Source organism: Lepisma saccharinum, chromosome 1, assembly GCF_977018435.1.
Source record: "Lepisma saccharinum chromosome 1, izLepSacc3.1, whole genome shotgun sequence".
NCBI classification, from domain to species: Eukaryota; Metazoa; Arthropoda; class Insecta; order Zygentoma; family Lepismatidae; genus Lepisma; species Lepisma saccharinum.
Window position 1 is genome coordinate 75,015,532 of NC_139229.1, and position 15,482 is coordinate 75,031,013.

The 15,482-nt window shown below is 36.5% G+C and overlaps 1 protein-coding gene across 1 annotated transcript in view; it reads right to left on the reverse strand.

Annotated features, from left to right (window-relative positions):
• Nucleotides 1-247: 247 nt before the first annotated feature.
• LOC145996683 (very long chain fatty acid elongase AAEL008004-like) overlaps nt 248-15,482 on the reverse strand; it is a 37,089-nt gene continuing 21,854 nt past the window's right edge. Inside the window, exons 3-6 of the mRNA XM_083133208.1 lie at nt 14,025-14,081; nt 11,729-11,834; nt 7,602-7,738; nt 248-3,946 (exon numbers count right to left, since the gene is read on the reverse strand). Of these exons, the coding sequence (XP_082989334.1) occupies nt 3,785-3,946; nt 7,602-7,738; nt 11,729-11,834; nt 14,025-14,081 (462 nt within the window). The 3' untranslated portion in view covers nt 248-3,784. The remainder of the gene's footprint in view (nt 3,947-7,601; nt 7,739-11,728; nt 11,835-14,024; nt 14,082-15,482) is intronic.

The following is a 15,482-nucleotide window of genomic DNA, read 5'->3' on the forward strand; positions in this document are numbered from 1 at the left end:
TTCAACAACTGTTCTATTGAATTGAAGTTAGTTTTGAGCGCATGTTCTTGTAATAACTCATGGTATGTACAACTCAAATAGTGTGGTACATAAATTCATTAAGCTTCAGTATTCTCAAACAACGCCATGACGTTTTAATTCAATCAGGAGAGTTGGGAAATAAACCACATATGTAAATAAAATGCAACCAAGATTATTTTTCTAAAAAAAGAATAAATTTTATTTTCAAGTTTTATCATTTCATACAATATTCTTTCAATTTACATATGGTGTACAATACATGAAAATATGAATGTAATAACGAAAATAAGGCGATATTAGTACTATTACAAAGTTCCGACCTTGCAAATAGTATGGTGACTTACACCTGTGATATGTCTATGCCAAATACTGTCTTCATTATGCTATATTGATAAGGTATTTTTCCATAAAATGGTAGCACCTGAATCTATTTTAAATTTGTTGCAGATGTCAATATGAGCATTCGAGGGTACAGTCAGAAGCAAACAAATACGATTACACATACAGCAATGACCTAGCGCTTCTAGGATTTATTTTGTTAGAGTTTGACCGTGCAATTAAAATACAAAATATGTTATTGTGGATGATCTGAACTGCATATTAAGTTCGCAAACTCAAAATGAATTAAATTTCTTACGGTAAATTTCAATTTACTTTGCTTCTGACTGTACAAATATCATAACATTTTATCATGTTTTTAGTTGCGATTTGTTTGACTATGATAGTGAATTACAAACTTCTCCAGCGAAATGCATACTACAATACGCACTCTTGCTAAGAAATGCATTACTAGATGTACTATTCTTGCAAAGAGCAAACTAAAAGTGTTGAAACATATATACTCATAATATTACGCACATGAGGTCAATTCAATCATATAAATGCAACCGATCTATTGAAAAATGTAAATATGCTTATCGAGCTCTGGCAAGATCTTAACTTTGTTTTGGGGTTGAAATCGTAAATTATACATTACCATTTTTCAAATAAGTTGAATAACTTATAGCAGACACATACAATCTGAACACAGATCATATACCTTCGTAGCACCTGAAATTCATAAACTATATATATTCATCCTACTTCACTCGTCTATCGTGACAACGATGCCTAACCGACCTATTATACTAAGTACCTATTGCTAATTTAAACTATTACTAAACGTTAAGCTAAAGAACGTGCAAGGAATTTCGATCAGACATACACACACGCAAACATATGCACTAAGGTACTCGCACAGACATTTTGTGTGCAACGACATAACTCCATACTATACAGAATACATATAGAAAATCGATAACACTATTTTGTTGCAGATATTGAAAAGACTACCATATAATCGAACTCATTATACAATGTTTTATGAACACAATGATATTTTCGCTGATAACAGTGGAGTGCTTGAGAATTTCGTGAGGGAGGAGGACAGTGTGTTTTGTAGAATTAATTAAAAATTCAACTACATTTGTAGTTATTTTTTAAATGATGCTTATGATGATGTCATTGTCATGATGTCGTTTCTCAAAAACTATAAACAGATGTAAGTTAATATGTATAATCAATTAGTAACGATTGATTAAACAATTAGTTATAATGCAGTTGTATTTTCGGAATCAGCCAGTTAACAATAAACGATTAAAATTTCAACGTTAGCGGTCAGTCTTGAATTTTGTCATCATTTCTTGTCTTAGGGGTTATTTTATTTCAGGAAAGCTGAGATAAAGAGAGTGAGTAACGTTATAACCTCCCCACACCAATACCCCGTAACACAGAGCACACAACAGCTGATGAAATGCATTAATTTGTTGATTTGAAACAATGATAAGCCATTTTACCTTTCAGCACAGTAAAGAAATATTATATGTATCATCTCTTGTCATATGTTTCTCTCAATATTTCTTAAAAATGTTTCGAAGACAATACAGGACAACACTGAAATGAACATATAATATAGTTTTATCAAAGTAGGAAGTCCGTCCGAAGGACTTGTAGCTCTAAGTTTGCTAATTGAATATAACATTTCAGAAAGTGATAAAAATTCATAGCAATCGTTCAAGTAAGAATGGTGAGAATTCCACTAAATTTAAATTAAGTATTTTGATTTTCAATAGCAGTGCATGTAATTGCATGTCTGTGTTGTTCTTCCAAAATGCTAATTGTAGAAAATGACTCATTTTTGCGCTGGGTGAAGAGCACTTGTACAAAAAGTGTTGCATGGCCTTTTGGTTAAAACGACCAAAGCGACACTGCAATCCATGTGGACAATAAAAGAAACACCATTTCCTTCTTGATTAATAGGCATTAAATTTCAAATGATCAAATAGAGAATTGAGTGGGAAACACAAAAGTCATACGTATAAAAGATACACAACTCAATAAACTTTTATGGGCACATAAAAACTTGACAAACCTTTGAAATTGGAGGCTTGCATTGTGGTCAAGTAAGTCACCAAATCAACATTTTGGAGGCAGAATACGCTCCTAGAGTAACATGCATTTTAGTATTTAGTTCAGAGCCCAAGATATGACCTATAGTTGGCATCATGGTTTCATGGTATACTCCGTAGCGAAACAATGTTAAAATATGATATAAAGTTGTGCCATAAAAGGTAATCTCAAGGACAATCTGAGACGTTTCTTCTTACATTGTCGGCATTTTGGTCCTCAACGCGAGCAGAAAGCGTCGCAAACCATCACGAACATCTTGGAAACTTATAATTAGTTACGTTTGGTTCTGCACATCTTCATCTTTTTATGGACCGGTCATTTAGCTCTTGCTGATGGCAACTTCTCTAGGCCATGGGGATTGCTTCATATTTTGGATAATGGCTTCTGTGGAGCGACCTTGGTATCACATAACTCCTCCCGTTGGAATGTCGTTTTGAGCTTTCCATCTTTCTGGAAGCGCAGATTCTGTCGTGGATGTCAGAGGTATTCAAAAGAACCCCCAGAGAGTATCTAAACCGCGTAGGATCGTTGAGGTGCTTCGCCACCAACCAAAACCTACCCGGTGGAGGTTCGTATCGCATTATAAACTGTAGATGCAGCCCCGATTGGACTTCTGTGCATAAAGCGGACTTAAAATTCACCAACTAAAACCTGAGTGCCACCCACCCCTCTTCCGAGCACACACCCTCCAAGTTCCCAGTTTGGGTAACGAATTCTAGACTTATTCACTCCTTCGTTAGGATACACCTTAAAACTCTCATTGATGATAACTTTGAAATATCTGAACACAAAATTGTTCCAGATTCCCAGTAACCTTTTATGCAAACGCAGCCAGTAACATTTCTGAGGGGTGGGTTCAGCTGCTAAAAAATGCATTTCGAATACCATTAAAGATTAAAAAATGGACCTACTTTCTTTAAAAAATTAAGTACAAACGGGAGCTACGGCCCCATAACCTCATCTTCGGTGCGCTTATGTATGTACGTATTGATGATAGCTCTATTAACATATTAAATTCAACAACTGTACGGATATGTAAACAACATACAAACATAGACATGAGATATGTACACACATATTTCAGGACAGTACAAAATAACGCATTTTCTCTTATACACTATAATTAACACTTTGCAGTGCCGATTGTTTCTTTCTTTTTGCAAAAACAACGATAATAAACGCAAGCAATACGAATCAGAACGACCTGACTGCACAACAAATTTTACACTAAATTAAAAAAACACAAATGGTAACCAATTCCAGAGAGAAATAATAAATAGCGCAACGCGAAATGCGTCATAGGTTGTGGTACGTTTTATCGCTGCTGCTTCTTTTTGTATGCGTGAACGTAGAAATCGTGGAAGAGGAAGTAGAAGAACGCAGCGTTCGGGGCGAGCAGACCGACGACAAACTTTGGATAATTACAATCATACACCAGGATGAGTAGTGAATGCAAGAACACTAGGCAGAATTGTGCCTGAAAGAAAAAATAGTAATAACGAAAATGAAAAAAAAACAAAGAAAATAAAAATAAATAAAAAATTACGAAAAAATAAAAATGATAACAAAATAAAAATAATAACGAAAATAAAAATTATAACAATTAAAATATAAAGAAATAGAACGAGAACAAAAAATTGCAATAAATTACGAACTCAGAAAGCTACAAATACAAAATAAAAAACTAAATAAATACAGATAAGTCATTCATGATTAAGTACTAAATTTGAAGAAGTGAAAAAATATTTAAATTTGAAATGCTAAAGTTTCGACGTAGTGACTATGAGCGATAATAATAAGGTTCAAGAACATGAACTGTGGAAATCATGTTCCCGTTTACACCATTTCAATGGGTGCAACCCGGAGACTAATTTTGAGGATGATGAAGAGTCGAAAAGTTTTCCATCCCATAAAAATATCGTCCAGGATTGCTACATAACTGTTACAGTTGTACAAATACAAATATTACTCTTCTCCTAAGATCTCAGGAGGTTACGAAAACAATAAACTAAAAGTCTGGTGGGAAGAGGGCAAGTGCCCCCTTGCTCCCACCAAGTTAAGCCTATGATTCCTATAAAATTACTTTCGCATGCATGGTATGCAGAAAACTTTTTAGATTATAACATAGGAAAGTGTGCACAGCACTCTTTGACACATTTTTGCACAAACCTGCAGACAAGTTTATATTGTTGGCGGGCATTGCGTTTACATTGTGATTGAAAAAGTTTCTTAAATTGTTCCCTAAGTGTTCCCCAAGTTGCAATGTAAATACTTTTGTCCACTTCTGTTGATGAAAGTATTTCAAATGTATCTTCAATGGCTATTCGAGCATCTCAAACGTGCAGTGTTCAAGGTAGAAAAAATATAGTGCACAAAATTAAATTTCAATATACAAGCAACAATATGACAATAAATACGGTAAAGTCATTTAGATTCCCCAAAATGTTGTGATTTCTATGAGAAGAAAAAGTCAGCAAAGCTGGATTGAGACCAACACGCATTTAATTGATTCTTATTTGAGAATACAATACGTCACACGTGCAGAATTTCCAATCATACGCCCATAATCGTTCATGCAAGGTAATTTCATATTCTATACGGATAGCTATATTCGGTCCAGACCTAGGACCAAATTAATAGAAACGCGTCTTAATTGATATGAACGGAAATCATTATGTGGCTAACAGTATAGGGAAAGACCAATGATAATGATATAAATTAGAGAATATGTATTGCGGGATGATAAATATAAAGGTTGTGATAACATGTACGGTTTGGGATGACGTTTGGAATGCTTTTGCCCAATTCTGAGGCTATCTCGCTAGACTACCTTTGTACTGTTGGTGTCCGACAAGACTTTACGCAGTTTTTCTGCTTCTAGACTTCGGGAGCACTGGTGTACGCAGGATTTTTTTTCCGGGGGAGGCTGGAATTGTAAAGGTGGATAGTACACAGCTGCTTTATAGGGCTGGTAACGTCGTCGCCGTGTAATCAAGGAGTCCTGGGTTCGATATCCGGTGGAGGCACATGGCACAGTGGTTCGGATCTCACTTTAAGCTGTAGGTCCAGTCCCGATTAGCGTTTCTACGCATAAGTGGACTTAAAACGTCAATTCAATTCAATTCTAGGGGCGTCATGTCATACTCAATAAGATATCTCTTACATTTAGAACTTTCACTCTCAAAAATGACAATCGGGGATCATTTTAAAGGGGGTTGCATTTACTACTCTCGATTTTCTCGAGTTCTCAACTGCTTTAATTTGAAAATATTGATTTTTAAAAATCAAAAAAAAATCGAAGGAGACTGTAGCCTCATCAGCCCCACTTTCGAAGGCCAGCGTTCACGAGCATAATTCTGTTGCTTTGTACAGTCACGGACAGTTCTGGGTTGTAACGATTCCATTGAGTTTCAATGGAATTGTTACAATCTAGAAGTGTCCGTGACTGTACATGCATGAAAACTTTGGACTTTAACAAGGAGAAAACTGCACATAAAAATATATGTAACTTCCATGACTTATTAAGTCTTTCTTCGATCGTAATTAGGTTTTACTTCGCCTGCCTTCAACCTCACCAAGGTGCAGTAACACTGCAACAGAGCTATACAAAAAGGATTATTGCAGCTCTTGTTTGTTTATCTCATGAAGGTGGGAGTGTCGAAACAGCATTTTGCACGCACGCAGACGTAACTTCTCGTTAGTCGCGAAAGAAGTATGACGTTAAGGTGTGCCATTACAATGCATTACATCGTGGTGCATGAACACCTACAGACAATTTGAAAGTGGCACAACAATACGTTCTCACCTGTGGTGATCACTGAGAGCCCTTCACTGAAGAAAGAGGTACCTGATAAAAAAGTATGGACTTACAGCGCACAATAACACACTTGCAAATAACTGGGCACTTTGTCACCTCCTCATCAACACGTACATTGTTGATAAATGAACTAAATGTTCCATCGACTTTAACATTTATTATAAACGGCTAAATGTTTCGCCGCATTCTCATATTATTTTTAAATGAACAATGATTGTCACCAAAATTTTCACATTTGTTGTAAAACAACCGAACGTCTTGACGAATTTTCACATTTTAAATATTAAATTCCAATGTTTCAAGAATGTACACATAATTAATACAGTAGCAATGTTTTGCAGCATTATCACATTGCTTATAAAGCTAAAAATGCTTCACAGATTCTCACATTATGTAAAAACCAATTAGACGTCTGGCCGAATTCTCACATTTTTATAAAACCATGTTTCTCCGGAGTCTTACATAATTTATAAAATATCAATTCTTTCTAATCAAATTCTCCCATTTCTGGTACACTCTTGTCCAGATAAAGTGGCACACACTGTAGATATCCAACCTTATAAAATATGCCACTTTATGTTTGAATTATTGTTGTCCTATTTATGCACAGATAGGCTAATTGAGACTGGACCTACAGTAAGAAGTGGGATACGAACCACCGTGTAATGAACCTCCACCGGGTATCGAACCCATGAGTGCCACGTTATGTGAACAGGAGTGGACAATAAGTGTAAAGTTTCGCCAAGTTCCTTACTTTCATATTAAATAACAGTGTTCCGAAGAATTCTCTTAATGTTTAAGAGCAGTAATTAACTAATTTGACATTTCATTATGTTGTAAAATGTTGGCAACTGTTCACAATCAGTATGAAGTTACCAAGAGCGTTGGAGTGTTCTGAGTGTGTTTGATGGCTGGTTTTTTATGCTTGGAATTCTTTAATAGTTAAAAGATGATTAGCAAAAGAGTTATTACGTCTGTGATTGACGATACTAGAAATTTTGGGGCACCTAGAAGTTAATCGGCTAACGGAAACTGGATGGTGTTTCTTATTGGCCCTAATTTCTCATCATGTTGCAACACATATCAAACTGCTCTGGGAAATATTTATTTGTATAATACCCGTTAACTATCGAAATAATATTATTTGTATACAGTCTGTTGGAATATTTTACTGCCGTTAATTTTCTTGCCAGATTGAAGTCTTCGCATTTCAAAATTGACAATTAATGTGCCTACACAAAAGTCAATAAATATTTAGTAATTCTTGTTCAATACAGGACACAAAATACAGCAAACGAAAAGACTAGGTACTCACCATCTGCATCCTCGTGATGTACCTCTTCCACCACAAGTATTTTTGGAATTCTGGACCCATCGCTGCCATCATATAGTAGGAGTACATTATGATATGAATAAATGAGTTTATAAGGCCAAGGAATGTGCCATGACCACCTGCAAAGAGGAAAGAAAATTATCATTTCTATTCGACCTTAAGTCATAACATTCATGCAAGTAATGTTTGAACGTTTCCCAAGTTATTATGGAAGTGCCTTTAATAAATGAACAGTGGAATCGTTTCACAAAGAAGTACAATAGCGTCATCCTGTGGCAAACGCTTATAGAGCAAAAGGTAGGTAGGTCTGGCTAGTTAAAGCAGTTATTTGATATGCAAAATGGATGTATTATGTATATATATATATATATATATATATATATATTAATTAGTTTCTAAGGTTAAAAATATTTTGCACTAAAACATGGCGCTGAAACGAGACAATAACTACGAAGCTTACTGATTGAAAGAAAAGTGAAACTTGGTGAAGGACATTAGTGACCCCTCAAATCGTACATTGTTGTTTACAGACGACTTGCTCAACTGGATACAATGATGAAATTATAGGTTTTTTTAGTGTTACGGTGTCAATGAAAAAAATGTCCTACATCTCCCTCTTTAGGCCAAAGCAAACTTGGGATTCCAACAGATCATTACGTTTATCCCTGACCACACACGCAACCATGCATTGAGTGTCGGTGACACTTACTGGTGACCGTTAATTACATATAGAAGGCGAATGACGAGTTGTCCTTTTCTTTTAACCTTGTGCTTTCGGAATGTTGAGATTAAGTTATCTCAATCTGAAGCTACAGCATCAAAATCCAACTGTAGAAAGAGTTTTATTTCTTTTTCCTTGCATCATTGTTATATTCGTTCATTAATATCGCAGTAAAAAGAAAGGTTTAAAGTAACCTCATGATAAAAAGTTTAAAACTCAAAGGGATACAAATTAGTCTCTTTAGTTGAGTAAATAAAATGTAACTAATAGATGCATTGATGCTGGCAGACTCTGTTCTTACATGTAGAGTCCCTGGATGTATGACTTGACGTCCTTACATGTAGAGAGCGGTTCCTTTTACCCTCAGTGAAGTCGCCAGAGGATTTCGTTCAGGGTGGGCCAAATAGCTTCAAGTGAGTACTCTTTTGATAGTCTCATGACTGTTAAAATACTACCTTTTGCTCGCATTTCTCTCCTTCCTTCCTCTTTGGTTTACTTCTTACAATATTTATTTCTCTTTCTCTTCTTTCCTTGTTTCTCTATTTACCTATACCGATGGCGTGGTGTTAACACATCACTTTGTAATCAAGAGTCCTCATGTTCGATACATACCCAGTGGAGGCACATTGTGGTTCTGATACCACTCTAAACTGTACGTCCAATCCTGATTAGCCTATCTGTGCACGCAGTGGATTTGTAACACGGAATATAAATAACTTCTACATGGTAATGTAATTACGAAATAAATTTTGCACATATCTTTTGACTTAAGTTTTATACCCGTTTGTGCATATTTCTTACTCCGAAGAATATAAATATATTTATTGAGCATTCGTTCATTGTAGCCAACTCCTTACAATATTTCCACTCGACGATGACAAAAAGTAACAATTTTTAATACATATTTTTGGATCGTGCAAAAATCAAAATCGTCGTAACTAAACCATAATAAATAAAAGGTCAGCAGCAGTAACATGCACTCCAAACTATCGCCTATAGCTAGGGACGTGAATTTTTAGTTTTATTTTCCCTAAATATGATAGGTTTTACTGCAATTCGGTGTTATTTTTCGCGTTAAAGTGCAAACTTCAGTATTATTTTGAAAAATGGCATAATTCGCATTATTTCGCGATTCCGAAACACCGAAAACGTGCCTCCTTAACTTACCCAAATACATTTTAGACACTTTATTATGCTTTTCCCAACTTTAGGTGTTATAATTAAAACGAAAACATCACGTCCCTACCTATAGCCACTACACCATTTTCCAGTAGCAGGTCTTGCTTCACGATAGCATAGATGTCTCCCCTATGAGTTCGCAAAGCAAATTCTGACAAGCATTGCCCTTTGGCATGTTACTACGCACATCAGTTGAGCTCTGCCAAGGAAAACAAGTTTATTTTTACACCAATGCAACAGGTGGAGATCGATCTTTCGATGAGGCAGCCATGTTCGTTAGCAAACTGCCAGCTGCTGACGGGATAATACATGGATCAAGTTAACTGCCAGTCAACTTCCAGTTCAGGCGCTAACCGCACTTGGAAAGACTCAAAATTGCAGTACCATTATCTGCAAACACTGAAATTAATCGTACAAAAAAAAAGGTGCAAAGATAAATTTGTTACCAAAAACACCATAAATTATACATTTGTGAAGATGGTAATGGTGACGTGCCAGATATCAGCGGAGTGTGGTGAAACGTTTGGGATGTGTAGGGGTACGTACATGATGACAACGACTGTGATATTTCTCCTCGAGTGAGAGCTTTCATCCTATGTCTTTGCATAACAGGGTCAGCACTTTTCCACCCATTTTTCCTGGTCAAGATCAAGTTTGCATTTGCAAGCCAATGGTCCGTGTCCTCTAGTGGTTGACCTCAGAGTGCGCCTTAGCAGAAGGTCAGGGCCAACTCAAGTGTCCACGCAATCAGTGCGTGGGATTGGCCTTGGTATTAATGAGGAAGGGGGGGATTAGCACCAGTCCCTAAAATTATTCGCGAGATGTTAAGCTGGGAAAACAACCATTTTTTACCCTCTTTTCACACATTTGTAGAAATATCAGCCTCTGATTCAAGATTGGAGATGCATACGGAAGAATTGTTGGGAACTCTGAGGAGAAAAACACAAGATGAAGGTACGAAATTAAAAAAACAACAAAAAAAAACAACAAAGGCGGTGAATCTAGAAGGCAAATTAATGAATTCCTTATCTGGTCGAGGTTAGTAACAGAAAAAGGTAGCAAAAAATCTGTTCCAAAGTATCACGAGACTGATCATCAATTGATGAAGACTGAAAATGTTGAAATATTCTATTAAAAATCAATACGTGGCAAAAAAAACCAATAGTATTAAGTGGAAAGATCACTTGCTATTGCTTTTTCATTGACATGTTGGCTCAAGGTTTAAGCCATGCCTCAAGGAAATTTGTCTATTAACACGAGTTCGTCTTGTAGCTACGTTGTAGCAAGTGTGGTATTTGAAAAATTTCCAATGCGGGAAATTTCAGTAACTTCTCCTTAAGGATTTCAATATTAAATACATTATGTACATAATGCCCCCAATACTAAATATTACTTATCCTAGGTGACTTATTCATTCACCAGAAAGGGGAATTCCCCCTAATCTGACTTTCAAATACCACCATAGTTTTAACTTCATAACATTTATGTATTTATTTGTAGAGCCTAATATACCAAGCCTAATCATAGTGATCACATTACATAATATTATTACAAGAGTCTCACTGAAATATTTCATTATTTTCTTTTAAAGATTGTGTAAACTAATAGTAAATATATCAATGGTGTTATTTCCACTTGCAGTCGTGTTGAAAGAGTTGCATGCTCTCCACCGGAGAGCTGAAAGAACTGACTTTTTTGTACTCTGGCAATGAAAGTTTTGTGATTGGGACGTGTTTTTAAAACTGGAACATTAAATGCTACGGCTGATAATATGTTAGAATCGTCCATTATGACGTTAATTACATTGTCGAGAAATTGCGATAACTTGTCGTCGAAGTGTCACTGAAGTTGCACCCTGAAAAATGCTGGATATTCTACGCAGGCACTGAATTTGAGGTATCCAAGGAACTTTCACTTTCAAATCTATAAATTAAGTCTGTTTAAGTGGAATTCCAGATTACTGACGCATGTACTTCTGTACAAAGTAATTCATGTTAAAAAGCTTGATATTTTGATGTACTTCGAAATGTAAAAACGCTAAATCAATTTTAATTATTCCTCGAATGTTAATGCCAATGTTCTTTTTATTAGAATGCAGTGTTAACTAGACGTTACTCATTATACAAGCGTAAATAGTAGAAGCACAAGTCAATCGATAATGCCGAATGAACATTGCATGCTAATTCGAGTTGATGCAGCATGAACTTACCTGCTAGAAATTTTGTTCCGATGAACCCGCACACAATCATCATCGTATGATGATACATGTGTAGGAACGTGACTTGATTTTGTTTCTTCCTCAAAACGAAAAATACCTGAAAAGACAGAGAATAAGGCGATAAGAGTGACTAGCAACAATCGCAATTCAGACACAGACATATCATAATTAAGAAATATTATCAGATTTCAATTAAAGCATATGAACTAATCAGGACATGAGTGTTTAAAAGCACGAAATACAACACACACAATTTACAATCACATGAAGCAAATTAGAAGAGTATAAAATGCTTCTAGTAAAATTTAATAGTCACCAATTTTTTGTATTTTGCAATACAGGCTGCACCACGTTAGCAATAACTTTTTCTCTGGTGACGTCATAAAGTACAAATTATCTCAAGTCTGGAATCAAAGCTAAAGCAAGGCGATGCTCTCCTTAGCAGGTCATCATACAACGTTTTGTTTTGGAATGTTATTCTCTCAGCTAACCTCTCCTTTCTTCTGCAAGACTAAAACTGGTTGAGCAAATTTTTCCATTTGCATGCTCTTTCCTTACAGGGAACATAACCTCTTATCCTCACAGTCTTCAAAGTCTCTAATTTAATTCAAGAGCCAAGGACAAAATTATTATCTTAGTTTATTCTTCGTTATTATTTGAGATACCTTCACTCAGTAAGGTGAAAAGTTTAAGGAACATATTCTTTCGAAATACATGTACATTTTCTTTACTAAATAAAGTAAACGTGGAAGAAGAAAAAATAATTGTTATTTCCCTTTATCACCAACTTGAAATTTGCCATACTCTGAGAATAAAGTGAAATATATTTCTTAGTTCAAAGGCAAAACATTTCATTTTCCACGGCTAGAAGAATTTATGTATGCACAGAAAAGTCAAGAGCAAAGCAATAATAATAATAGTTTAAATGATAAGAACAGTAGACCTACAAGATGAAATACGACACTAAGTTAATTAAAAAATACGGAATTGTACAGATACAATGCGCAGGATATAAAATAGTATAGTAAGAGCAACATATTTATATTTCACTACTTTTCAATTTCAAGTTATAGTGGAATTGTCCACGACTGTTGCATCAATTTTTCTCTTGGATCCTACGTAAAATGTTACGCATGATGGTGCAGAGGTTGTCAACAGATTATTTGGGGTTTTGTTTTAGTTCTTAAATTCTTAACTAACTATACTGCAGGAGGCATTAGAAAGAGCGCTTCGCGGGCTAACAGCAGACGTCGCTCGCACACTGTTGCGGATACTCTCGTGTCGTCTGCTCGTCTGCCGAACAAACAGGCCGAGGTAGCAAGAGGCAGAGGTCACTCACCCTTCCAGAAAGGTGCAGCGAGCTAGCTGTGGCAACCGGGCTCGTTCATTCGCGGACCTGATTGGTTCTCGCAGACACACCCCCATATTGTAGTCTGCTGCAAGCCCGCGAAGCGATCTTTTTAAGACCTCATGGAGTATAACTCTCTAGCCTTCTTAAACCAGAAGGTTCATGGCTGCAGCAACACAGGCCTTCCATCTGTCCCTATCCTGAGCAAGATCTATATACTCTTTTCCACCCCTACCGATTTCCTTTAGGTCCATCTCAACGTTGTCCCACCATCTTCGTCTTGGCCTTCCTACAGGTCTCTTACCATCAGGTTTCCCAACAACAATCCTGTAAACTCCTCTTTCCTCTCCCATTCGTGCCACATGGCCTGCCCACCTAAGTCTTCTTGATTTAATCATTCTAATAATATCTGGACACGAATACAAATTATGTAGTTCTAAATTATGTAACCTTCTCCACTCACCTGTCTCCTCATCCCTTTTAGGCCCAAATATTTTCCTAAGGATCTTATTTTCCGTAAAAACAATAGAATAAACATAAAGATGGACAGTTTACTTGGCATTACTTGTGCATTCAACTCTACTCTTCAACAAGATCTGCTACTAGATTTCTAACATACAAGAATTTATTTGTTTCTCATGTTTCATCTGTGCAGTACATAAGCTCTACTAAGATGTAAGATTATACATTCGCAAAGATAATACATTTTGCACAAAGTTACTTATATCACTTTCCTCTCTTATAATGTAGTTGGATTTAACTGAATTAGCTACTCGAGACATGTGCTTCATACATGACAATGTAATAAAGAGTTTCTATAAAGATTGAACTTTCTCAAGATGCTCTTGACTGCCAAGGACCATTATTCACTTCTAAATCCTAAAATTAAACTAACAATACCCTTATACAGATAATAATAATAACTTAGAATCAACTTACCGTGTCCAATAATTCGGTTATTTTTGCCATGAAGTATGCCCAACACGCATAAGCCATCTAAAAATGAAAGATGGATATTAGAAGCAACAGAAAAATACGAATGGTTGAAGAAAGTAAGAATATCTATTATACAGGGTGAGTCAAAATTATGTGAACACTATTTGTGAGTCAAAATTATGTGAACACTATTTGAGTGAGTCAAAATTTGTGAACAATCTGTTTTCTTTTCTATTCCAGGTTGTTAGTACCCATGGCTGACAGACTCACATTGGAGGACAGAAGAGTGGTTGCAAGCTTAATGGAAGTTGTGCAGTCGGCGACAGAAGTGCGTCGAAGGTTCGCAGAACGATTTCCAAATAGACAACCAGCAACTCGTTTAACAATATATCCCATTTACCAGAAGTTTGTAGCAACTGGATCAGTAGCAGACAATTATCACGGAAATGCGGGGCGACCTAGAACTGGCAGAAGTGAAGTAAACATTGCTGCAGTGCAGGAGGCCATACTACGGAGTCCATCAAAATCGACGAGACGTTGCAGTCTGGAAACAGGGATCCCACAGAGGACAGTGAACCGAATTCTATCCAAGGACCTTGGCATGCGACCATATCACTTACAAATCGTTCAAGCTTTGACTGCTCGGCAGAAAAAGGTACGAGTAGACTGCTGTGAGATTATGGCAGAAATGTCACGGATGCAGCCGGGCATTGTTAGTCATACCAGTGGTCATGTTAATGGTCATAACACAATTTTCTGGGGTACTGAAAATCCACGTATCGTTCGTGAGCATGAACGTGCTTCTCCGAAGGTCAATGTGTGGTGTGCCGTGACCGCTACTGGTGTACTTGGTCCGTATTTCTTTACAACCCAAACAATGAATGCAGATGACTACTTACAAATGCTGAAATAGTTTGCCATTGATAACATGTTCCTACAACTTAGACAAGAAGGGTATTTTCAACAAGATGGTGCACCGCCCCATTTTGCTTGTACCGTTCGCGCTTATCTTGATCAAAAGTTCCCAAGGCGTTGGATTGGTCGCTGCGGACCGTTGTCATGGCCTGCCCGCTCTCCGGATCTCACACCCTGTGATTTCTGGTTATGGGGTATGATAAAGGAGCGCGTGTATAGTAGAAAAGTGAGAGACCTCGAAGAACTCAAGGACAGAATAAAAGGTGTGATATCCAACATTTCCCACGAAATGTGTGTTCTGGCACTAAATTGTACTGTTGAACGTTGGTTTGAGTGCATTAATCGTGCTGGTGGTCAGGTTGAGACTCTGTATAACGAAAACTCTGAGTAAATACTTTCTCTCAAATAGTGTTCACATAATTTTGACTCACAAATAGCACCGCCAAGCGCCACGATTATTGATAAAAATTGCTTCTCAGCTACTTTGTATAGTGTTCACATAATTTTGACTCACAAATAGTGTTCACATAATTTTGACTCACCATG